Source organism: Siphateles boraxobius, unplaced genomic scaffold (genome assembly GCF_051911475.1).
Source record: "Siphateles boraxobius isolate OS27281-9 unplaced genomic scaffold, OSU_SipBor_1 85, whole genome shotgun sequence".
In the NCBI taxonomy this organism is placed as follows: domain Eukaryota; kingdom Metazoa; phylum Chordata; class Actinopteri; order Cypriniformes; family Leuciscidae; genus Siphateles; species Siphateles boraxobius.
In genome coordinates, this window is record NW_027509214.1 from 587,501 (window position 1) to 614,355 (window position 26,855).

At 43.2% G+C, this 26,855-nt stretch overlaps 3 protein-coding genes and 1 long non-coding RNA gene across 6 annotated transcripts in view; 2 read left to right on the forward strand and 2 right to left on the reverse strand.

The window, feature by feature from the left end:
* Nucleotides 1–1,363, reverse strand: part of fsip1 (fibrous sheath interacting protein 1) — a 34,015-nt gene extending 32,652 nt beyond the window's left edge. Inside the window, exons 1-3 of one of the 3 annotated variants that reach the window (XM_077221677.1) lie at nucleotides 1,223–1,363; nucleotides 1,018–1,058; nucleotides 586–652 (exon numbers count right to left, since the gene is read on the reverse strand). In XM_077221677.1, coding sequence (XP_077077792.1) covers nucleotides 586–652; nucleotides 1,018–1,058; nucleotides 1,223–1,286 — 172 coding nt within the window. In that variant the 5' untranslated portion in view covers nucleotides 1,287–1,363. Of the gene's footprint in view, nucleotides 1–585; nucleotides 653–1,017; nucleotides 1,059–1,148 lie in introns of all 3 variants that reach the window. The other 2 variants (XM_077221678.1, XM_077221679.1) reach the window with 2 other exon arrangements.
* Nucleotides 1,364–1,745: 382 nt separating this feature from the next.
* Nucleotides 1,746–9,425, forward strand: dorip1 (dopamine receptor interacting protein 1). Its single transcript, XM_077221734.1, has 5 exons — nucleotides 1,746–1,871; nucleotides 4,160–4,684; nucleotides 5,796–5,885; nucleotides 6,372–6,506; nucleotides 6,591–9,425. The coding sequence occupies exons 1-5, from the start codon at nucleotides 1,804–1,806 to the stop codon at nucleotides 6,772–6,774; spliced, it is 1,002 nt and encodes a 333-aa protein (XP_077077849.1). The 5' UTR covers nucleotides 1,746–1,803; the 3' UTR covers nucleotides 6,775–9,425.
* A 1,697-nt stretch (nucleotides 9,426–11,122) lies between these two features.
* LOC143731041 (uncharacterized) lies at nucleotides 11,123–11,755 on the forward strand. The gene is made up of 2 exons (XR_013200689.1): nucleotides 11,123–11,347; nucleotides 11,412–11,755. It is a non-coding gene; the product is annotated as an uncharacterized LOC143731041 (long non-coding RNA).
* Nucleotides 11,756–12,308: 553 nt separating this feature from the next.
* The window catches only part of klhl28 (kelch like family member 28), a 32,706-nt gene continuing 18,159 nt past the window's right edge, over nucleotides 12,309–26,855 (reverse strand). Inside the window, exons 3-6 of the mRNA XM_077221700.1 lie at nucleotides 22,572–23,209; nucleotides 21,295–21,738; nucleotides 15,505–15,713; nucleotides 12,309–14,781 (exon numbers count right to left, since the gene is read on the reverse strand). Coding sequence (XP_077077815.1) covers nucleotides 14,618–14,781; nucleotides 15,505–15,713; nucleotides 21,295–21,738; nucleotides 22,572–23,209 — 1,455 coding nt within the window. The 3' untranslated portion in view covers nucleotides 12,309–14,617. The remainder of the gene's footprint in view (nucleotides 14,782–15,504; nucleotides 15,714–21,294; nucleotides 21,739–22,571; nucleotides 23,210–26,855) is intronic.

The following is a 26,855-nucleotide window of genomic DNA, read 5'->3' on the forward strand; positions in this document are numbered from 1 at the left end:
ACCATCATCCTCATCATCATCATCATCCTCATAATCATCATCATCCTCATCATCCTCATCATTATCATCATCATCATCATCATCACCATCATCACCATCATCATCATCATCATCATCACCACCATCATCATCACCATCATCACCATCATCATCACCATCATCATCATCCTCATCATCATCCTCATCATCATCATCATCACCATCATCCTCATCATCATCATCATCCTCATAATCATCATCATCCTCATCATCCTCATCATCATCACCATCATCACCATCATCATCAAACTCAAAATCATCATCATCATCATCATCACCATCATCATAATCATCATCATCATCACCATCACCATCATCATTACCACCAACATCATCACCATCATCATTACCACCAACATCATCACCATCATCATACATCAAACTCTATACTGAAATATAGTTTACATTTTGTGATGACGCCTGTGAGTGGCACTGCTATATGTTGTTAGTGTCGTTATTTCACTCGCTGTCACTTATACATGTTTCATACTTTATTCATCGTGTGATTGACAGTCAACAGTTCATGATTCCTGATGGGTGACAAACCTTGATCTAAGAGCAGCTTCTCTGCTGGAGAGCCAGTGTTCCTCTTCTCCCGGTGATCCTCTGGATCCTGAACACACCAATGACAGTGTTCGTGTGTGTGTGTGTGTGTGTGTGAGAGAGAGAGAGAGAGAGAGAGAGAGAGAGAGAGAGAGAGAGAGAGAGAGAGAGAGAGTGTGTGTGTGTGTGTGTGTGTGTGTGTGTGTGTGTGTGTGTGTGTGTGTGTGTGTGTGTGTGTGTGTGTGTCAAGTCAAGTCACCTTTATTTATAGGCCTGTAGCACTTTTCGCAATGCGGATTGTTTCAAAGCAGCTTTACAGAGATAACAGGAAAATAATGTTGTAATGAAATTGTTAAATATAAAATTAAATGTTCCCAACTAAGCAAGCAAAAAGCCAATGGTTATAGAGAGTGTGTGTGTGTGTGTTTTCCTCACCATGAGAGCCTGATAAATATCCTCCATCTCACCAGCAGCTTCTACAACACAATATTCACACACATTTACAGCATTTGTGTCATCACAGCGGTATTCAAGTGAAATATGATAAGATTACTCAGAACACGAACATGTCGACTTGATCAAGCAGCAAATAAACACAACCAAAGTCATATATATTACAGTAAATGAGTCTCTCACACACTGCGACTTCTCGCTGTTTGACAGTGTTTTGTTGGTTTGTTTACACTGCGCGCGTCCGTATCCATGGACGCAGATCTCCCGGATGTAGAACTATCTACAAGAAGTCGATTTATTATTAGTTTTTAGTTATTAGTTACTACACAAATTTAACACAGGAAACGTGATGAGGTTTTCACAAACACCCCTTACCCACACTGCAAATTGAATGCGGATTTCTTTGAGGCTAATGAACCGTGAAGCTGAAAAAATCATCATTTTTTGCAACAACTTTCATTTCCATCAGTCACCGTTGCAGACTGACGCCACAAGAGGCGAGCTCTAGCGTCATTCTCAATGTATCTTTATCTACACATTTAAATGGGCATTGAAAGCATAATTTTAATAATTTTAATACAAAAAATAGGTCACTAGTACATTCATACTTCAGCAGAAGCGAGAAATAACACAAAAAAAAGACTCGAGTGGGCGGAGCTTCTTCAGCGCTGCGTGCATGTCGCGTCATCAGGTGGGCGGGGCGCCGCGCTGGAAAACAGATGCCATGTTTGTTTACTGCGTAGAGATGAAGACGTGCAAAATATTAATATGGAGAGCGATTTCTGCTGTTTAACAGACACAGAGGATCTGCGGAGCTTCATCTCACACTCCGAGAGGTGAGAGCATCACATCACGAGCTCTGAAACACTGAAACACATCTGTGCAACAACAGGACTTGAATATAAGTATTAATCATGACAGTTAATCAAGTGCAGTTTTTTTACTAGTATTCAAATGAATGAGTTTTGCTTATCAGCCAGATTTCTCATAACCTTTCAAACTTAATAAAAGCTCTAAATATTAGCTCATCATCGTAAGTGTGGCTTTAAACGTATTACATTGGAATGTCTGTTATATTAGAAAAAAACCTAAATCATGTATCTAATATAAATCATCATATTTCTCCAGCTGATTAATCACAGTACGTGTTAAAACAATTGTTTTAACAAGTATTCTGAAATTATACTTTAACCCCGTGACAGAAAAACCTATTATTAACAAAATGCTAAAATATTGCAAATGTACCACAGCTTGAAACAATAACAAAAAAAATAACAAAATAACAAAAAAAAGATAACAAAAAGTCCACGTTTTAGCTGGACGCAGACACATTACTGTTACATACGTGTGACGTTTAATGTTATTAAATACAATACGTGAAGTACTCACACACACAGAAAGCCGTCCGCCAAATTCAGCTCTCTTCCGCAGCTTATGGCCAAACACACACAAAATTATGTCAAAATACCCATCTTGCTGAGTCAGTGATGTGTTAAAGGCACTCTATGTAACTTTTCGACACTAGAGGTCGTTTATTCAAAACAAAGACGTAGCTTGATGATGCTGTGATTGGCGGAGTCATGGGAGTTGTTCTCTAAAGCCGGCGGAGAATACGATGGACTCGGGCAGAAATCATATTCATGAATGACCGGTAATGTATTAAAGATTTATTAACCTTACGAAAGCCATTGAAGCGTAACGAGCCGCTGGAGTGATAGCGAGAGAGGAGCGCGACACACGGCTCACAAGCGCTGGAGCGTTTATCATCCCGCTGACAGGAACACAGAGCTGTTTTATCATATTAGATATATATGAGTGTGATGAAAGTTGTTATAATGCTACTCTGTGCGTTCGCTCAGCGGCGACTACATGAGACACTTGATGCACACTGCAGCGAGCTAGATCGATATTAGGCATGGTAAAACATGGTACTCACGGTAAATCAAGAAAACGAGATTTAACAAAAAGACTAACTGTGTTGAGCTATTTAACAAGTTTTCTTTCAATGAATGTATCTAAACAGTTGCTCACCTGTCTAATAAAACACATAATATATTAAAGCGTCTGGTGTTTCCATGGTTTCTACAAAATATATCCAGAAATCGAGGGTAACGCGGGTATGATGTCATTGATAGGCGACGCACAGACGCGGTCTGTGTCCTGGTTAAAACGCTTATTTCTCTGGATTTAAACATTCTTAGAAACATTTGTGATAATCAAGTACACAAATTAACAAAATAACTAACATTGTTCTAGTGGTTTTTGGATATTTTGATCCAAAAATCCTACATAGTGTGCCTTTAAGGGGAGTAAACATTTGAGGAAGAAAGCATGTATCAGTATATTGGATCAGTGCATACGCTCTTAAAGTGACAGCAGCCTAATAAACCCGCTTCTGTTTCTGTTGTGCAGGACCAGGACGGATCCTTTCCCCAGTTGATTTATCACAGTATATAAAAACAATTGTTTTGAATTACAAGGATTCTGAAATTATACTTTAACCCCGAAACAGAAAAACCTCCTCTGAACTTGGGCTGTAGGATATATCAAAATGATAAAAATCTTGCAAATGTACAACAGCTTGTTTTAGGTGGACAGACAGCAGAGAGTAGACTGGACACGTGACTGTTACATATGTGTGAGGTTTCATGTTATTAAATGCAATAAGCACACACACACACACACACACACACACACACACACACACACACACACACACACACACACACACACACACACACACACACACAACGAAAGCCGTCCTCCGCAAGTTATATGGTCAAATTCACACAAAATGATGTCCATCTTGGTGAGTCAGTTATGTCTTAAGTGGAGTCAAGTCACCTTTATTTATATAGTGCTTTTTACAATAAAGATTGTTTCAAAGCAGCTTTACAGAGATAACAATGCAAAAAAGTTTGTCGCTAGAAGAAGATAGCATCACAGTCCAGCTTCAGTGATGGTTCGTTTTTGTTGTAAAAAAGTTATTAATTTAGTTAAAATATATTTATCTAGCAGCCGCTCTTGAGAATACAGAGAGTGTGTGTGTATCATTATATTGGATCAGTGCATTCGCTCTTAAAGTGACAGTAGCCTAATAAACCTGCTTGTTTCTGTTGTGCAGGACCAAGACTCTGTTCGAGGAGATCCGCGCCTCCATCAACAATAACGCGGAGGGCGAGCGCTGGTTCTGGCGGCCCGTTCTGCCGTGGGGCGGCGTGTTCCCCATCCGAGCGGGACGCAAGGCCATCGCCTCCACGCCGCTGTACGTGCAGATCAGCCTGAAGAACACCTGCACCATCGACGGGTTCCTCATGCTGCTCTACGTCATCCTGAGGGACAACCGGAGCTTTGCCCGAGAGCTGGCGCCGTTCCTGGGCAAGCGCTTCGTGGAGCACTTCCTGTTCCTGATGGACTCGTGCGACTACACCACCGTGAAGATGCTGTGGATCTGGGACCGCATGTCCAAGCGGCAGTACCGGTCCGAGGTGAACCACACGGCGCTGGAGATCGACCTGTTCGGGAACGAGCACGAGAACTTCACCCAGAACCTGGAGGACCTGATGTCCAGCGCGCAGGAGAGCTGGTGTTCCCACGGGAGCTGCCCGACCCGCTTCCAGGAGCACCCGCGCAAGACCATCAGCGTCAAGTGCGTGACCTTTGACCCCCACACAGGAAAGCCTGAACTAGGGCTGCAGGATATATCGAGATGCGGCGATATGAACATTTTGAACTCTTTGAAAGCTGTAGCCGATATATTGGCTGATGAATCTAAACCCAACACTACAAAAAATGCTTTTTTGTCTTGTTTCCAGTCCAAATATCAAGCATTTCTTAAATCAAGATGCATTTACTAGATGAGTAAAATGACATAAGATATTAAATCTTGTTTTCTGGGGAAAGTAATCAAAATTAAGTGAGTTTTTGCTTAAGACGAGCTGAATTATTTGCCAATGGGGTCAGAAAAATAATCTTGTTTCTGTTTGAATTAACATAATTTTTCTGACCCCATTGGCAGATAATAAACATCAACACACTTAATTTTGATTAATTCCCCCAGAAAACAAGACCTAATATCTTATGTTATTTTACTCATCTAGTAAATGCCTCGTGATTTAAGAATTTTTAGGTGTTTGGACTGGAAACAAGACAAAAATACTGAGTAAGAAAAGCCTTTTTTGCAGTGAAATTTGTATATAGGATTTGATTACAAAAACAAAAGTCTCATCATTAAAACACACAATTATAATGTTCTCATGATAATGTAATGTTGCCGATATGACAGAGTTGCGCTTAATTCTATTTTCTTTTTTGAAGTGATTCCAATCATATTTCAAGCAATTTAAAATCATCATGTTGAACATGCGCATCTGAAGCGTCTCAGCTGAAGGAAATAATGCAGTATTTATCGGCTTTAATATATCGGCTAATTATTCTTATCGGGCCGATAACGATAACTTTACAGATGAACATATATCGGCCGATATATCGTGTTCCCTAATCGAAATGATCAAAATATTGCAAATGTACAACGGCTTGCGATAACTGCATGATTTTAAAACTCCTAAAGATTAGATAAAGTCCAGGTTTTATGTGGACGCAGAGAGTCGACCGAACACGTGACTGTTACACACACTACCAGTCAAACGTTTTAGATCGCTGAGATTTTTAATGTTTTTAAAAGAAGTTTATTAGAGTCCGTCAGCGGCCGATTCACAGCTGTCTCTCTCTCTCTCTGTGTGTGTGTGTGTGTGTCGCAGTCCTCCTCATGAGCTTCCATATAAAGATCCCATTCAGTCGGCGCTGGACGAGTTCTTCTGCCCGAGGCTGGAGCCATGTGACGAGTCTGAGTGAGTGAGTGAGTGTGTGTGTGTGTGTGTGTGTGTGTGTGAGTAAATGAGTGAGTGAATGAATGTGTGTGTGTGTGTGTCTCACGTCTGTGATGTGTGTGTGTGTGTGTGTGTGTGTGTCTCACGTCTGTGATGTGTGTGTGTGTGTGTGCGTGTCTCGCGTCTGTGATGTGTGTGTGTGCGTCTCACGTGTGTGTGTGTGTGTGTGTGTGCGTCTCACGTCTTTGATGTGTGTGTGTGTGTGTGTGTCTCACGTCTGTGATGTGTGTGTGTGCGTGTCTCACGTCTGTGATGTGTGTGTGTGTGTGCGTCTCACGTCTGTGATGTGTGTGTGTGTGTGTGTGTGTGCGTCTCACGTCTGTGATGTGTGTGTGTGTGTGCGTGTCTCGCGTCTGTGATGTGTGTGTGTGTGTGCGTCTCACGTCTGTGATGTGTGTGTGTGTGTGTGCGTCTCACGTCTTTGATGTGTGTGTGTGTGTGTTTCAGATGTGGCGGTGTGAGAGAGTTCAGTCCGAGGCTGTTCTGTCACGGTCCTCCAGCGTTCGTGATCCTCGATATGCAGATGTGGCGCTCAGAGGATCTGCCGTACGTGCCGTTTCACCTGGAGCTCTCGGAGCAACGGTGTGTGTGAGTGTGTGTGATATAACCCGCTCAGACTAGTCTCACAACTCAGCTCATCTGTGTGTGTGTGTGTGTGTGTCGCAGGTATTCGCTGGAGGGAGCGACGCTCTTCAACAGAGATGAACATCATTATTCCTCAGCGTTTCAGATCGACGGATTCTGGATGCATTACGACGGTTTACGGAGCGACAACCTCGTCCTCCTGAACAAACCACCCGAGTCCCTGCTCCTGTCCTCACTCGTGTACATCAGGACCTCAGACAGATGAACACACACACACACACACACACACACACACACACACACACACCTCCTGCTCCTGTCCTCACTCGTGTACATCAGGACCTCAGACAGATGAACACACACACACACACACACACACACACACACACACACACACACCTCCTGCTCTTGTCCTCACTCGTGTACATCAGGACCTCAGACAGATGAACACACACACACACACACACACACACACACACACACACACACACCTCCTGCTCCTGTCCTCACTCGTGTACATCAGGACCTCAGACAGATGAACACACACACACACACACACACACACACACACACACAGACACACACCTCCTGCTCTTGTCCTCACTCGTGTACATCAGGACCTCAGACAGATGAACACACACACACACACACCTCCTGCTCCTGTCCTCACTCGTGTACATCAGGACCTCAGACAGATGAACACACACACACACACACACACACACACAGACACACACCTCCTGCTCTTGTCCTCACTCGTGTACATCAGGACCTCAGACAGATGAACACACACACACACACACCTCCTGCTCCTGTCCTCACTCGTGTACATCAGGACCTCAGACAGATGAACACACACACACACACACACACACACACACCTCCTGCTCCTGTCCTCACTCGTGTACATCAGGACCTCAGACAGATGAACACACACACACACACACACACACACACACACACAGACACACACCTCCTGCTCCTGTCCTCACTCGTGTACATCAGGACCTCAGACAGATGAACACACACACACACACACACACACCTCCTGCTCCTGTCCTCACTCGTGTACATCAGGACCTCAGACAGATGAACACACACACACACACACACACACACACACACACACACACACACACACACACACACACACACACACACACACACCTCCTGCTCCTGTCCTCACTCGTGTACATCAGGACCTCAGACAGATGAACACACACACACACACACACACACACACACACACACACACACACACACACACACACACCTCCTGCTCCTGTCCTCACTCGTGTACATCAGGACCTCAGACAGATGAACACACACACACACACACACACACACACACACACACACACACACACACACACACACAGACACACACCTCCTGCTCCTGTCCTCACTCGTGTACATCAGGACCTCAGACAGATGAACACACACACACACTCACACACACACACACACACACCCTGCTCCTGTCCTCACTCGTGTACATCAGGACCTCAGACAGATGAACACACACACACACTCACACACACACACACACACACCCTGCTCCTGTCCTCACTCGTGTACATCAGGACCTCAGACAGATGAACACACACACACACTCACACACACACACACACACACCCTGCTCCTGTCCTCACTCGTGTACATCAGGACCTCAGACAGATGAACACACACACACACTCACACACACACACACACACACCCTGCTCCTGTCCTCACTCGTGTACATCAGGACCTCAGACAGATGAACACACACACACACACACACACACACACACACACACACACACTCACACACACACACACCTCCTGCTCTTGTCCTCACTCGTGTACATCAGGACCTCAGACAGATGAACACACACACACACACACACACACACACACACACACCTCCTGCTCCTGTCCTCACTCGTGTACATCAGGACCTCAGACAGATGAACACACACACACACACACACACACACACACACACCTCCTGCTCTTGTCCTCACTCGTGTACATCAGGACCTCAGACAGATGAACACACACACACACACACACACACACACACACACACACACACCCTGCTCCTGTCCTCACTCGTGTACATCAGGACCTCAGACAGATGAACACACACACACACACACACACACACACCCTGCTCCTGTCCTCACTCGTGTACATCAGGACCTCAGACAGATGAACACACACACACACACACACACACACACACACACACACCTCCTGCTCCTGTCCTCACTCATGTACATCAGGACCTCAGACAGATGAACACACACACACACACACACACACACACACACACACCTCCTGCTCCTGTCCTCACTCGTGTACATCAGGACCTCAGACAGATGAACACACACACACACACACACACACACACTCACACACACACACACCCTGCTCCTGTCCTCACTCGTGTACATCAGGACCTCAGACAGATGAACACACACACACACACACACACACACACACACCTCCTGCTCCTGTCCTCACTCGTGTACATCAGGACCTCAGACAGATGAACACACACACACACACACACACACACACACACACACCTCCTGCTCCTGTCCTCACTCGTGTACATCAGGACCTCAGACAGATGAACACACACACACACACACACACACACACACCTCCTGCTCCTGTCCTCACTCGTGTACATCAGGACCTCAGACAGATGAACACACACACACACACACACACACACACTCACACACACACACACCCTGCTCCTGTCCTCACTCGTGTACATCAGGACCTCAGACAGATGAACACACACACACACACACACACACACACACACACACACACACACACACCTCCTGCTCCTGTCCTCACTCGTGTACATCAGGACCTCAGACAGATGAACACACACACACACACACACACACACACTCACACACACACACACCCTGCTCCTGTCCTCACTCGTGTACATCAGGACCTCAGACAGATGAACACACACACACACACACACACACACACACCTCCTGCTCCTGTCCTCACTCATGTACATCAGGACCTCAGACAGATGAACACACACACACACACACACACACACACACACACACACCTCCTGCTCCTGTCCTCACTCGTGTACATCAGGACCTCAGACAGATGAACACACACACACACACACACACACACACTCACACACACACACACCCTGCTCCTGTCCTCACTCGTGTACATCAGGACCTCAGACAGATGAACACACACACACACACACACACACACACACCTCCTGCTCCTGTCCTCACTCGTGTACATCAGGACCTCAGACAGATGAACACACACACACACACACACACACACACACACACACACCTCCTGCTCCTGTCCTCACTCGTGTACATCAGGACCTCAGACAGATGAACACACACACACACACACACACACACACACACACACACACCTCCTGCTCCTGTCCTCACTCGTGTACATCAGGACCTCAGACAGATGAACACACACACACACACACACACACCTCCTGCTCCTGTCCTCACTCGTGTACATCAGGACCTCAGACAGATGAACACACACACACACACACACACCTCCTGCTCCTGTCCTCACTCGTGTACATCAGGACCTCAGACAGATGAACACACACACACACACACACACACCCTGCTCCTGTCCTCACTCGTGTACATCAGGACCTCAGACAGATGAACACACACACACACACACACACACACACACACACACACACACACACACACACACCTCCTGCTCCTGTCCTCACTCGTGTACATCAGGACCTCAGACAGATGAACACACACACACACACACACACACACCCTGCTCCTGTCCTCACTCGTGTACATCAGGACCTCAGACAGATGAACACACACACACACACACACACACACACACACCTCCTGCTCCTGTCCTCACTCGTGTACATCAGGACCTCAGACAGATGAACACACACACACACACACACACACACACACACCTCCTGCTCCTGTCCTCACTCGTGTACATCAGGACCTCAGACAGATGAACACACACACACACACACACACACCCTGCTCCTGTCCTCACTCGTGTACATCAGGACCTCAGACAGATGAACACACACACACACACACACACACACACACACACCTCCTGCTCCTGTCCTCACTCGTGTACATCAGGACCTCAGACAGATGAACACACACACACACACACACACACACACACACACACCTCCTGCTCCTGTCCTCACTCGTGTACATCAGGACCTCAGACAGATGAACACACACACACACACACACACACACACACACCTCCTGCTCCTGTCCTCACTCGTGTACATCAGGACCTCAGACAGATGAACACACACTAACACACACACACACACACACACACCCTGCTCCTGTCCTCACTCGTGTACATCAGGACCGCAGACAGATGAACGAACACACACGAACACACACACACACACACACACACACACACCTCCTGCTCCTGTCCTCACTCGTGTACATCAGGACCTCAGACAGATGAACACACACACAACACACACACACACACACACCTCCTGCTCCTGTCCTCACTCGTGTACATCAGGACCTCAGACAGATGAACACACACACAACACACACACACACGAAACCAAACTTCCAGTCAATCAATCAGTCTTCAAGAATGAACTGTTTTTGTGCAATCTAGTGTTTTATACTCCAGTATATGATTGATTTCTGTAATTTTCTAAGTGATTCTCTGGTGTTTTCGGTGCTTGGAATCCAAGAATCTGTGCATGGACTATAATAGTTCAGAGAAACTGTGGATGTGCGTGTGTGTGTGCGTGTGTGTGTGTGCGTGTGCGTGTGTCTGTGTGTGCGTGCGTGTGTGTGTGCGTGTGTGTGCGTGTGTGCGTGTGTGTGTGAACAGCCGGATCTATGCAGCTTAAATCTGACTTCAGTTCGCTCAGAGAATCAGTGTTTCACGTCTGTCCTCATTAATACAGAGTGAAAAACTATGATCTTCTTACGGTGTGATCGGTCAGAAACACATTTTTCTGAAGAAAATCCCTTGTTTTTTAAAATCAAGATCATTCAGTTCTTAATCTTTACTTTATCTCTTTCAGTTAGATAGTTAGGAAACACTAATCTTTAGTTTACTATGAGTGCGAGTGAATATAATAATAAATGCAGTTTAATACTTTTATAATCAGTATTAAAAACTATTCAGATATTGTATCTGCTTTAGTTGCAAATAAATCTATTTGTTTCTAATCATGTGTCGATGAGGTCATTTAATGAAAACATCCTGACGAGACATTACTCATGTTATATTATTACATAATAGTGTGTAATGTTGCAGTTTGATCATGAGAAAGCTCCAGTTCTTCTCTATATCAGTGTCAGTGTTTCTGAACTCCTGAAACGCCTCCATTATATCTTGAGTTTCTTCCGGGAACGAACACGTCACAATATTCCTCATTATAATAATTAATATGCAGAATAAAGGGGCGGGGCCTGGTTGAGTTAGTTAGTAGTGTGTTAAACTGGGGGTTATGGGAAGGGGCGGGACATTTCCCAAACACACTCGAAGCGCTCGACCAATCACAACACACTGATCCAGCCGACCAATCAGAGCACAGTGTGCTTTTCAGAAGGAGGGGCTTCATAGAGACAGGAAGTAAACAGAGCGTTACTGACAGACTGGGAAGAGAGGAGCCGCAACAATGGAGAATATGAGGAAAATAATCAACATTCAAGTTCTAGTAGAGCCAAACACAACATCAAGACTTTGGAAAAGGACATAATATGAAAGCAGAAACACAGAAACATTTCCAGGCCTTTATTTCTTGACTGGTTGAGCTGCGACACACATAAATAAACTGGCATTAGTATGCTATTCTCTCTCAACGCTTGATAAAATGTGAAAAATAAATACTGCGTTTGTAGCTAAGGTTATCGGTTTAGTTCCAGTAACAATCCACAGGTTTATAAAAACACAAGCCAGACAGACTCATGAGAAACAGAAAAAGTGGCATCATCATCATCATCATCAGGAAAAACAACAAAACAAAGTTTAAGAGAAAGTCATTCGAGATTGATTCCCTCAAGAGCACTTTGGTGAGAGCGGCGAGACACGAACACCAACAAACACCAAACCCTTTCCTTCTGCAGTTCCACGTGTGTGAATCCATCGGGAACGATGACCTGACCCGACGCCAGATGATGGACCGACGCCAGAATCACGCTTCAGCGCATCTCTGTTTGTTTAGGAGAGAAAATCAGCAAATATATTGCAAACGGACGTGAAGAGTCACAATAAATGACGGCGATGAACATTCACTGGATGTACGGAAATATTTCTTATTGCTAATCAAACACAGATGTTTCCCTTTGAGCCTCTGAAAGACGTTCTTCATTCTGCTGAAACACTACACACACTGAACTGATGCTTGCAACCGGTCAGATCGATCCAAAACAAAGTGAACAATGAGAATTCATGCTTTCCTAACTTGTGTTGCTCTCTAAGAGTTTCACTTCCCATTCACTTCCATTATATGGACAAAAATACAGTGGAAGTCAATGGGAACCAAAACGGTTCGATAAAAAAAACATTCTTCAAAATATCTTTCTCACGAGTTTGGAACGACATGAGAGTGAGTGAAGGATTCTGGGTGAACTTTCCCTTTAAATGTGTGTAAATCCAGAATGATGAGCGACACAAGCCGTTCAGGTCACAGGATTCCCCAAAACACCTTGGCAATTAAATGAGGAAAATAAAAAACTAGTTGAAGAAAAAGTCTTATTGCCTCAAAGGAACTCAAACATCATATTTACACAGTAGAAAATGGTTTGGTTAGAGCACAACTCCATCATCAGTGTCTCTATCTGACCGAGGGCCGAGATTCAGATTCTCTGAAGTGATTCAGGCCTCGAGACGCTTCCTCTGAACATGGGAATGTTTTGGCACTGTGTGTGACTGGAGTTTGTGTTTCAGTGAGACGCTACACACACCACTGTCGCTCACTTCACACTGAAGGTGAAAATGAAGATGTTATTGCATGAAGCTTCATCAGAGACAAACGTCACTGGAACAGGAAATCAAGTTTCACACGATGAAAGAACTAAAACAACTGAATCCTGAAGAGGAAATTAGCACCGAACAGTGTGAGAGAGTGTTCACACACACACACACACACAGACTCAACTCACTCACTGACTCACTCACTCACTCACTGACTGACTCACTGACTGACTCACTGACTGACTCACTGACTCAATCACTCACTGACTGACTCACTCACTCACTCACTCAATCACTCACTGACTCAATCACTCACTGACTCAATCACTCACTGACTCACTGACTCACTCACTCACTGACTGACTCACTCACTCACTCACTCACTCACTGACTCAATCACTCACTCACTGACTCAATCACTCACTCACTGACTCAATCACTCACTCACTGACTCAATCACTCACTCACTGACTCACTGACTCACTCACTCACTGACTGACTCACTCACTGACTGACTCACTGACTGACTCACTCATTCACTGACTGACTCACTCACTCACTGACTCACTCACTCACTCACTGACTCACTCACTCACTCACTCACTGACTCACTCACTCACTCACTCACTGACTCACTCACTCACTGACTCACTCACTCACTCACTGACTCACTCACTCACTCACTGACTCACTCACTCACTGACTCACTCACTCACTGACTCACTCACTCACTGACTCACTCACTCACTGACTCACTCACTCACTGACTCACTCACTCACTGACTCACTCACTCACTCACACACACACACGAGTGACAGAAGGCAGCCCTTATCACGAGTGTCGTGCTACAGAGCGCAGCGCTGACTCCCCTCCTCACACACACACACACACTCACACACACACGTGCGTCCCTCATGAGAAGCCTGTAATGTTCAGGGGAAGGATCTCAGCGGTCTGTGAAGGCTGTCGGCCTCGTGTTCATCCGCGCGTCAGTCGGGAGCTGCGGCGCTAACCGTCCCTGTGCCGCGCGGCGCTAACCTCGCCGGCAAGCGTGAAACACACACTCCTTCCCCTCGCGGTCTCTGGCAGAGCGTCACCCAAGCGCCCGGGGTCAAAGGGCACTGAGGCCGAAGTTACAGCGACAGTACATCATCCCGCTAGAGTCGCGCCAGCTGTCCGTGAGCGGGTCGTAGCGCTGCACCGCGTTCAGGTACGACGAGCCCGAGTGACCGCCAACCACGTACAGGTAGTTATCGACCACAGCAGAGCCCACGCCTGCAGAAACACACACACACACACACACACACACACACACACACACACTGAGATCAATAAACTGCTTTACATATGTTCAACACTTGGACATCATCAGGATAAAGAACTCTCACACAAGGAACGTTTGGCTGTGGTTTAAAAACACCACAGAAAAACAACTAACCGAACTAATATAAACTTCAAGCGTTATTAAAGACAAGTAAACACTCAGTAATTAAACAAGAACAAATAGAAAATTAGCAATTGCAACAAATAGATCGACAAATATACGATTGAAATAAACAGTGTTTTAAGATTTTCAGGTACAGAAACTAATCAAATGTAAAATAACACTGCAGTTTATCAATAAAATATACATTACAAATACAGTTACAAAAGTTATTCAGTGAAGAATGAGTGAATTTTCTGTCTTGTGTTGTGTGATTAGTGTTGTTATAGAGACGGCAGGAATATTAGTGCTGTCACTTTAAGAGCTGCACGGATCCAATAAACATCTGTGAAAAACACAGAAACAGAGACTCTCGTGCTTGAATGGTTTAAAATCATATTGAAATGCTCACAGAGGAATCGATAAGAGGAATTGAAATTTTAATTTTATAACAAGTGTGCGATTCCAGAATTGGGAATGATTTTCGATTCCCAACCCTAGTTCCATTACACTGATGATGTTCAGAAGAACACGTGTGATCTGTTCCTGCTGTTCCTGGTGTGTGGCGGTCTCACCTGTGCGCGGCTCGTTCATGGGCCGACACGCCGTCCACTGGTTCTGATGCGGGTCGAATCGCTCAATGCTGGATAGATGAGACACACCGTTGTGCCCCCCCACCACGAAGATGAAGCCCAGCATCACACCGACTCCAAAGTTAATGCGCTTATCAGCCATGGGCGCCACCATATCCCATGAGTCTTTGCTCGGATCGTATCTCTCCACACTGAAACAAACATCAGTCACAGTCTTTAAAGTCCCCCTGTGGGGAAAATCCAGCTTTTAATGTTGTTTATGTGTCTATGTGGTGTTTTTAATATGCTTTAAGTAGTGCTGTCAAACGATTAAAATATTTAATCGCGATTAATCGCATTAATGTCATACTTAACTCGCGATTAATCGCATTTAATCGCACATTTTTATCTATTCTAAATGTCTCTTGATTTCTTTTTGTCCCATTATTTTTTCTCATTTTAATGCTCTTATCAACATGGAAAAGTGGATCGGCTTGCTTTGTGCAAATGTTTTTTATTGAAAACAACATTGGCATATATTGTGTTCAATTTCACACTAAAACATTCTTACTTGGAGCAAATAATCTCTCACACAATGTAACACTGTCCATCAATAAAAGGGTGAAAGAAATACTGACGAGGTCCTGATATTGACGAGGGGGCGGAGAATTCGCATCAGCTGTGTGTGTGTGTGTGTGTGTGTGTGTGTGTGTGTTTGGCCATCATCAAGTGGTATTTCAGACTGGACGTGCTGCGATGATGATAGCTCAGTTCACAACGACAAAACACACAGATCACTTTGGTCTTGTCAATGGAACCATTTGGCAACTTTTTAAAAGTAAACGTTCCATTCAGAATCTTATTGGCATCCATTTCGGTGTCTCGCGCTCGTCATCCACTCAAAACTGGACGTTTTGAACGTTCCTATAACATTCAGAAATAACGTTTTTATAACTTAATGGGAACGTTATGAAAACGTTCTTATAACCTAAAATTGTTAGCTGGGGAAGAGGAGAGATTCGCGATTGCACTGAACACGTTTTAAGTGCAGGCACATATTGTCCTAGCGAGCCCAGAGAAAATTCTAACAAGAGCAGCGTGTATCTGAGAGCGCGCGACTCGAGCAGAGAGATTCGTGCTCGGCACATTATATTCCACGCGCGAGCAGAGAGATTCGCGCTTGCGCATCCGGCTCGCAAGCCCAAACAAGTGTGTGCGGCGTGCCTGTTGTTTTGTTTCCGGTCTAGCTAGACCCGCTTGTGCTTTCAAAACGTCCATGCCGCGTCCTATTGCAAAAGCATGTGAAAAAAAACTACAAAGTTTGCTAGGCCAAAAAGACCGTTAATCGCGCGATAAAAAAATTAACGCCGTTAAAATGGGTTTGCGTTAACGCCGTTAATAACGCGTTTAACTGACAGCCCTAGCTTTAAGACAAACCATGTGTAAATTCATAAGTCGACAGCATTGCAGAGTATTTTCTGCTTAAAACTGCAGTGAACCAAAGACAGTCTCAAAAACACGCTTTGAAATCGCTGGTGTTTCTGACGTCACAAACTACCTTGACCAATCAGATCAACGTGTGATCGTCAACGAGTGGATCTCTGAGTGAGTGAGTGAGTGGAGGCGGGGCTCATTTGCATATTCATAGAACCACGCATACTAAATGAGGCAAGGGTGTCGAGTTACATTCAAGACATTTTACAGGTGCAGTGTGTGATTTTTAGCGACATCTAGCGGTTCAGCTGCGAGTTGCACTAAGGGCTCAGCCCACTGCTCACCCCTCCATTTCGAAGAAACTACGGTGGCTGAAACTGGACAAACATATCGTCGTCTGAGACAGCAGAGAATAGCCAGAGTAAGCCAAGAGTGTGTAACAATGTCACTGTTTCTATACCACAGTCCATTATAAACCACATCATGGATAAAGTTTACAAAGCCATAGTCAGGTGAGGATCAAGGGTCTTAATATATAATATATAATAAATAATAGTAATCAGCTGATTGTCTCACAAACGTAACCAGCACATTTCACCCCACATAGCAAACCCATAATACAGCGAGGGAGAAGAACCACATGAAACTACTATTTTTTCTAACAAGGTAGTAAAAGTTTAGCTGGCTAAATATGAGCTGTTACTGTGGCTGAGCTGGTTAAACCGTAAAGCCTTGTTTAAACTCGACGCGTCCGCATGAGCCCAAAGGTGCGCGCGGCAAAAATGGCATGATTGTAACAGCGTGCGCGCCTCCGCATCCCAAAGACACCATTTACTACACACAATAGGCTTTTTTTCTCTGATTTTGAAAACTCTTGTGATCGACTTAAAATGCTTTCGAGATCGACTTGTCCACCGGGATCGACGAGTTGGTGATTCCTGTAACGTTACTGTTTTACGGTCAATGACAAGAGTCCTAATCGGCTGTCTCACGAACGTAACCAGCTCATTTATCCCCACATAGCAAAGCCATAACACAGCGAGGGAGAAGAACTAAGTTACATGAAACAATCCAACTACATATTTTACACCACTGACAAGGGAAAAGTCACTACTCGCGGAGTTTATGGCTAGCTTCTAGCTTTTGCAGCTTCTCTTTCAAGGTAGTGACGAAACGCGCTCTGTAGCGCTGTTTGTTCACGTTCGGCTACGCTAGAAACATGACGTCACAATATGTCGACCTTCATAGAAGCGGGTGCCTGCGGTTATGTACAGGGTCCGAAATTAACACCCGCCAAGCGCCAAATGCGGGTAGATTTTCCGTTTGGCGAGTAAATCTCAAAAGGCTATCCGCCCCCCTGGCGGGTGAATGTTCATACCAAAATAGTAATTTAATAAAATGTTTATTACAATTGCATTTTGTAATGTTATAAAATATCTAGCATGATGGCTACGGACATGACGGAGTTGTTGTGTTTGCGGGATGGGAATTGAAAGTGACATGGCGCACCTGAAGAACGAGCAGAGAGAGAGAGCGAGAGAGAGAGAGAGAGAGAGAGAGCCCTGGTCGCGCGCCCGCACTCTTTCTCTTCGAAACCAGGCGAAAGTATAAACAAGGCTTCACCGTCTCCTAATCGCTGTCTTGCTCTCTCTCCCTGGCACATATTCATCAAAATAAATCGACACGATGGTAAAGGTCGGAAGATCATAGTTTCATGTGGAGCATTCGGATATTTTTTTCCCTGAATTACCGCTGGGTGTGAACTGTGAACTGTGCTAAAATACCTTATCTTCTCTGAAGCGTTCCGCACATTCAGCTGACATAAACCACACTTTAAATAAACGAAAAAACCTATCCAGTGATTAAATGTTTTCTGTGTTGACACAAATCTTGAGGGATGTCCTAGCTGCCGGGATAATCACACAACGCGTACACATCCCATAATGACACGTCCAATTCGCGAACTAATGACTCACTCCTTTGAACCGATTCATTTTAATGAAGGGTTAAAAACAACTGATATTTCCAGTCCTTCAGTTACTGATCAGTCAGAGTAAATGGAGTAAAAAAATAGGCAGAGTAAAACTAAATATTTTTTTGAAATAATTATAATATATTATTATTGCATACTTTTTATTAAATATACAATTAATACATTTCATTTGTACAGAACTATTTTTATAGGCACCACCACAAAAATATTATTTTAATGTGTGTAAATTGTGTAATATGTGTGTGTAAATAAAAGTAAGAATGGAAAATAATAGACCAGAAATATAATGCCAAAAATGTTTAAATATAGCCTATATAAATTAATGTATATGTGACACAAAAAGGCTGTTTATTATTTTGGCCGGTAAAAAATATGCTTGGCTGGTGGATTTTTTCATCTACCAGTCCCAGTGGCAGGTGAGCCAAAAAGTTAATTTCGGACCCTGGTTATGTAGATATAAATGTCTCATTCTAAGGTAATAAAAACATTACCGTTTTAATTAAGTTCTTTATACACCACTGAAAACATAGTTATGGATGTCATATTGCATTTCTGTTAATAGATACTCAAATTTTTTACACATTGCACCTTTAAGGCATGAAGAAAGGAAAAAACTTTTAAATATGTCATTTTGGTGATCAAATATGAGTTTAAAGGGATAAAATGATTCACTACAGGGGGACTTAAAATATCATGAATTGAATGTAAAACCGCCCGACATTAATGAGGAGACAAATAAAGTTTGGCAGCATGCAACAGATGAAACCATGACAGTGTCCCATGAGTGTCTTTCCAGCCTGAACACGCGTGTTTAGAGGGACTCACGAGAGCGACGGCGTTCACTGGAGACACAACGACAACAGCAGAACCTTCCCATGAGCCTCCAGCTACTGTAACTCCTGCTTTAACATTCACTACAAATGTGTTCAAACAATCTCATCTGCTGAAGTATTTGAAGTATTCTCATTTAAACACACAACTATCAAAGTCATTAAAGTAGTTATATTTGAAACAAGGCCTTGAATGTAACAATGTTTCTGCTACTATACCGATATTTTAGTATCATTAGCATTTATTATTATTTAGAATTTTTATATTAAAATTAGGGATGTGCAACGATTAATCGCATCCTAAATTAAAGTTTGTGTTTAGATAATATATGGTGTGTGTATTTGTTATATATAAACACACACATGCATCTATTTGAGAAATATTTGCATATACATATTTTATATATAAATAAGAATTTTTTCTTAAATATATACATGCATGTGTGTGTGTTTATATAAACAAAATAATTATACACAGTACACACATATAATGTTTACAAAAACTTTAATTTTGAATCGCGGTTAATCGTTACAGAGCTCTAATTTTAATATTACTTAAAGTAATTGTGTTGGGGTTTTCTTGTCGGTTTTATATGATTTTTTTTTTTAAATGTCTCTTTAATTTTTATTATTTTTAGTAATTTTAGCACTTCAACTTAGACATTTGAAATATTTACTGAAATAACATTTTTTTTTAAAGTAAAAAAGTAAAAAAAAAAGATTAATTCTTTTTAATTTAATTGTCTCTTCTGCTCACCAAAACTGCATTTATTGGATCAAAAATACAGTAAAAACTGAAATATTATTCCAATGTAAATCAGCTGTTTTCTATTTGAATATATAATAAAGTGTAATTTATTCCTGTGATCAAAGCTGAATTTTCAGCATCATTACTCCAGTCTTCAGTGTCACATGATCCATCAGAAATCACTATAATAAGATGATTTTTGTATTTTATTTTTTTTCAGCTGAACTGAACTCTAATTACTGAATTAAAACAAAACGACTTAAAGGTGCAGTGTGTAAGTTTTAGCAGCATCTAGTGGTGAGGTTGTGACTTGCAACCAACAGAAGTAACGGTGGCCGACAGGAAGTGATGTCGCCGTCTGAGACGTCAGAGAGTAGCCAGTTAAACAATGATGTTTCTTTACAAAGATAAATTAACAAATTAGGTTTACTTAATTATTCAGTAAAACGATATGTTATTGCAAATATTATTGTGAGTTGTTCATCATTGTGTCAGTGCTTTATTTGCGGACTATAGCAGCTTCTTTACACGAAGAACAACATCGCCACGAGCGCGTTCAGGGCCACAGTAGAAACATGTCGATGTTAGCGGACCCGCGGTGTGTGTAGACAGAAATGGCTCATTCTAAGGTAATAAAAACGTAACAGTTCATTATGTAAGGTCTTTATACACCACTGAAAACATAGTTATGTATATGACATTGCATTTCTGTCAACAGATCCTCCTAAATATTACACAATGCACTTTTAAAAGGAACGTCTAATTCCCAGAATGCATTGCTACCATACCTGTTCATGTGCGCCGGGCCGTAGCCGCCGATAGCGTACACCATCCCGTCCAGCACGGCGGTGGCGAAGCAGCTTCGTAATTTGGTCATGGGCGCCACGGGCTGCCACTCCTTCACCTTGGGCACGTATTTCTCCACCGACTGCAGGTAGTACTGTCCGTCGTAGCCGCCGAGCGCGTACAGCTCGCCCGCTAGCACCACCACACCTAGTGTGCTCCTGCACTCCGCCATGCGCTCCACCGAGGCCCAGGTGTTGCTGTCGGGGTCCCAGCGCTCCACGCTGCTCTCGTGACGCCGGTAGCTGATGCCCTGGCGCATGTGTGTCGCGATGCCGCCCACCACGTACACCTTCTGCTCCAGAACCGCCACGCCGAACTCGTAGCGGGGTACGGTGAGCGGAGCCAGGCCGATCCACGAGTCCGTCTGTGGGAAGTACATCTCCATACTGACACACACACAGAATTCAAAAAGTTATTTTCAAAGACACTTAATATTCAGCTCAAACAGTAGAGCGTTGGCACTTGCAACGCCAAGGTCATGGGTTCGATCCCCAGGGAAAGCAAGAACTGATAAGAATGTAAATGTAGCTTGAAATGCAATGTAAGTCGCTTTGGATAAAAGCATCTGCCAAAATGCATAAAATAAAATTCTGTAATATTATTGATCTGACTGCGATGCCACCATCAGATGAGAACAAGCTGATCTGAATAATGACATTTTTGTCTTTTAAGAGCTGTTTTACAGCAGTTTGAACTCGATTCATAATTGCTGAACTTTACACAGTTACTGAACTGAATAATGATACTGTTGTCTTTTCATCAATGTTGATTGATTAATTGATTTATTCATTCAATGTTGATCCAATTTAGTTAAATGTTGATTCAATTAGTTGCAATGTTGATTTAATTCAGTTAAATGTTGATTTAGTTCAGTTTAATGTTGATTCAATTCAGATCAATGCTGATTCAATTCAGTTCAATGTTGATTAATTCCAGTTCAATGCTAGTTACAGATCAAAGCTAGCTAAGTTGCAATTAAAAACAATTGTAAAATTATGCTAGAATATGTAGCGATTAAATTTACAGGACCTGAATAAAAACACTGCTTATGTGGATTCTTTATTCGCTTTATAGGAGTTAAAAAACAATGCTGAATTTTTTTTATCACAATCTTGCTCCGTAGGACTTCCCAAATCTTTAATACGAAACTCCATAGAGGACTTGAACGCACCAGAACGCTTTGGCATAATTTAACATGTCAAACATCGCTGCGCATCACCTTTCCAGCGTTGCGAATAACCCGGCCTTGCCCCCGACCGCCAGCAGGACCTTGGGAGCGCAGCGCGGCCTTGTGGACAGCACCGTCTGGTACGAGAGCCGGTGTTCGGGCATGAAGTGGTACTTGAGCGCCTCGTTGAGCAGGTGTTTGCAGGTGTGGTCGTCGCGGATCAGGTGATTAGCCTCGTAGAGCCGCGTGAGGAACTTGACGCTCAGCAGCGGCAACCGGACGCAGTGCAGGAGCTGCGCCAGATACTGCTGTCGCTCCGTCAGGTCGTACTTGATCCAGGACTCCAGCGCGAAGAACACCGTCTCCTCCGTCACCACGTTCAGGCAGTCGTTGGACACGATCTCGTCGAGCTCGGCCCGCGTCAGCTCGAAGAACTCCTCCATCTGGCACACCTCCTCGAAGTTCTGGCAGATGAACTTGCTGGCCGCCAGGCACAGGTCGTGGCAGCCGTAGGTTTCGGCGAAGCGCGAGATACCGATGCAGTTGCCGGCGTCGAGCTGGCTCTCCAGAAAACTGCAGCACTCCTTCAGAACCAGCTTGACCTGCAGGAGGTTAGCGGCGGGAAGGAGAGACTCCACCGTTTCCTGTGAGATGAACACCGTTCCTGTGTAAGCGTACTCCACTATGGCCTGATGGAGGGACGGAAACATATTAAATGAAACATGTTGACCTCCACACTGTGTTTATCTATGCTTTTTGTCACTGTTTATACACTCTTATTTGTGTTTATAAATCAATAAAAAAACTGTCTGGAAGACAAAAAATAAACATGTTGACCTCTAAAACTGCTAGAAAATCAAAGCCATAAATCTGTGTTCCAAATTTGAGGTTGATATCTCAAAAAATGAGCTTTCAGTGAGAGTTTTTTTGGGCGCAGGACCAGATTTGGGATTTGCAGTAGAGTTTTTCTCTCTCAAATATTACAAGCACACAAACCCACAATTTTTTTTAATTACACACACACAAACCACACACTGACATCCATACCAACACATCCAAACAATTACAACTGCATAATTTATCCAATTGGCTCTATAATACGCAGAAGCAGAAAACAGGAATAAAGCGAGTATTTGCGTTACAGGCCAAACCTGACAAAATGACGCCATCTGGTAAAACATTGCCAAAGCCTTGCCAATAGAATTTAACCCTGTTAACAAAGATTGCATCATTTTATAGTTAAATGCCCCTGGGATTAAAAATTGCAGTTTTAATGGGGACATTTATGTCTTTAAGGTCCTGAGAGGAATTATTTTGTGTTACTAGAGTAAAATAGATTTGTTAAAGGAAATGGTGGTGAAATATTAAAATTCCAAAAAAAACACACACCTGTACCAAAATGTATGCAGTTGGCATTCACACAGGCAAAAAAATAAATAAGACAAAAATGTGCATAATGGTTAACTAAAATGCTTCATCAAGAAGATTCATGGGAAATCTTGTGTTATTTAAAGGGGTGGTATAATGCCTGTAGGGTATGAGCGCAGAATCATGGAGTCAGCATTCCTTAACACAATAAACACACGTTAACAGGGGTTTCTAAAACCCCAACCTATGACTCTTCCAATTCTAAATCTTCCGTTAGCGCCAGCCAGTCTGGAGGGTAGATTAGTTTGTGACACCTTTACAGCGTAATGAGTCCCCACAGAGATCCTCGCGCGATCCTGATTTGTTCGCGAGCCAACATCCAAGAAGACCGTTATCTCCAAACCCCCCTCCCAGCGAGGAAGGAATGCCAGATGCGCAAATGGACAACACACACTCACACACACACACACACACACATATATGCATCTATAACATTAAAACCCAGAAATGAGTGATTATGAAATGTAAACATGATGTATTCCTGTACGTTTGAAGTTTATACTGTATCCTGTCTATCTAGGACTGTTAGTTATGTAGTTGAACCTTGCGGACTTCTATAAAGGTCTAAGAGTTTATATATATCCTTGTATGCGTAACAAACACGGAGTGATTGGTATTAAACGAAATCGCTCAACTTGCTCGAGCCAAATATATGTAAGAAGTTAATGAAAAATATAGTTTACTATGTTTTCCATCTTTGGAGTGAAAAGAGACCAAAACTAACATCACTGGTGTTCTTAGATAACGGCGTTTACGACCCAAAGGAATGTTCACAGAACTGCCACCCTCTCTGAATTCTAACCAAGGAGGAGAAATGAATCCTGTATTCATATATATACAGTATATGCTATTATATATCCACTTGAGAATTGTATGAACAATGTATCTAAGTTCCCTATTTCATGAGTTGCCTTTTTGTGGTTTGGTCTATGTTTCTCGACAACTCTAATGCGATAATGTTTAATGTTTAACCAAATCCATTTGTGGCAAGTTTGGTCTTGATAAACTCCAATCTTCATTCCCCATTTGTTAATTGACATTACATTTTGCTAAACTTGTGACACATTAGTATTATAAGAATTGTGAAGATTCTGCTCTTAAACACCCTAATTTCGTCGGTTTCAAATGTCTCTCTCTTAGACAAAGAGCAATAAAAACCAAAGTCCCGCCTGTGAAATTCCAACCCTCTAATTGGCCAAGTCAACAGGAAGAGGCCGGATTTCTCCAAGGTGATAAATGACGCTTCCCCCCTCCGCTCGTCTCTCTGTTACTCTGACTGTCAAAAATGTAGGGTCTCGCCTCCGGGCGAGCTCTTCGCCTTTCTTTTATTTGTTTCTAGTTTAGTTTGTGTTTTTCAGTCTTAGATAAGTCTCCGTGTTTAATTCCAATCGACGAGTGAAAAGAACACCGCGTGACATATCTCTTCAGCAAATCCATCTACAAGGGACCTTTAAACGAGCGCGCGCTCGTTTTGAAGGAGAAACACGCGCACGTGACCACGTGGCGAGAGACGCACACACGCGTCTTCACCGGCCATGCGAAGATGTGACGTTAACTCCGCGTGATTTCCCCGTAGAGATCTTTATTTCTTTTCTTTGTTAGTCAAAGTTTTGTTTTCCGTAGTCGACTCTGTTCACTTCCACAAAGTGAAACAAACTTAGCCGAACTATTTTCCTTTGGTAATGTTACCCCAAAGACTTGGAAACTCCGTTCAACGCGCGCCAAGCAGCACCCAGTGACGCTTCCTAAAGGACTCCGCTCACGCACGCGCAGGAATGCCACGACACAGAGAGACCCAGAAACTTAAGTATATCTCTTTATAGAGCTTCTAAGAAGCATTAAGATGATGTTTTCGTGTTGTCACAGGCAGGGGACTGTCAGGGGAATGTTGCCAATGCTCTCTCTCTCTCTCTCTCTCTCTCTCTCTCTCTGTCCCTTCCCCTCTCACACGTGTTTCCATTGTCCACACTCTATGCATTTCTCATTCATCGATGCCTTATCGTGTATTGTTGTTTATTATGTTTGTAAATACATATATCCCATGTAACCGTAGTAAATACATAAGTAGTTCTGCCTTATTAAATTCATTATATTCATCTGATTGATGTACTGCCTTTTTGCTCATTTAAGTCCCTTAAGTGCCAAAAGATCTTATAGCAACAAGCTTACAAATTAAAGATACTTTAAAGAGTATGTGTTTATAGGGCAGGAAACCCAATTCTTGTGGCCACAGAATTGCTTTTCCTGAAATCCTATAAAGTAAGATGATATTGTGGATTCCCACAGATATTAGTCTGACAATTGAGCTAATTAATTTTGCCTGGTTTGTAAAACGTGGTCCGTGCAGGTAATTGCAATCAACTTGTGGTTAAGTGCAAGGATACACAAGCATGCATGCAGGTAAAATTACATATCATCCCTTATCGGGAGTTTTATTAACATGTAAGACTGATCTAATCCAAACATGTATGAACAATTATTAATTACCAATTATTAATTATGATATGCAAATTCCCCACGGATTAGATCCGCCCAGAGTCTTTACATAATGGTGGAGAATGCGGGCACATTTTAAACTTGTTTTTGAGCAATTCAGTTTCAATCGATGTCTATATTGTGATTTAATAATGTACGCGCGCCTCGAGTGAGCGAACGCAACGCAACGCGAACTCACTGGCTGACTGATTAAAGGCACAAAGCCGAGTCCAGTTCAGCACATTAACAGCTGCAAAATAATGTCTAACATTCCTTTTGCCATTGTTAATAACTAAAAGTAAAACTGCAGTTTCATAGTATTAAATTTGTCCAACAAAAGACGAAGAAACCTCTTTTGAATTGTGACATTTTAATGTTAAACTCCCCTGTCCGAACGAGATTCTTCTGTCAGGGTGAAGACTAGATTTAGTG

Excerpts from the sequence above, each read along its gene's own strand:
- dorip1 (XM_077221734.1), top strand. The coding sequence starts at position 1,804 with ATGGAGAGCGATTTCTGCTGTTTAACAGACACAGAGGATCTGCGGAGC. Across the intron at positions 1,872-4,159 it reads TTCATCTCACACTCCGAGAG|GACCAAGACTCTGTTCGAGG; the intron begins GTGAGAGCATCA and ends TCTGTTGTGCAG. Across the intron at positions 5,886-6,371 it reads GAGCCATGTGACGAGTCTGA|ATGTGGCGGTGTGAGAGAGT; the intron begins GTGAGTGAGTGA and ends TGTGTGTTTCAG.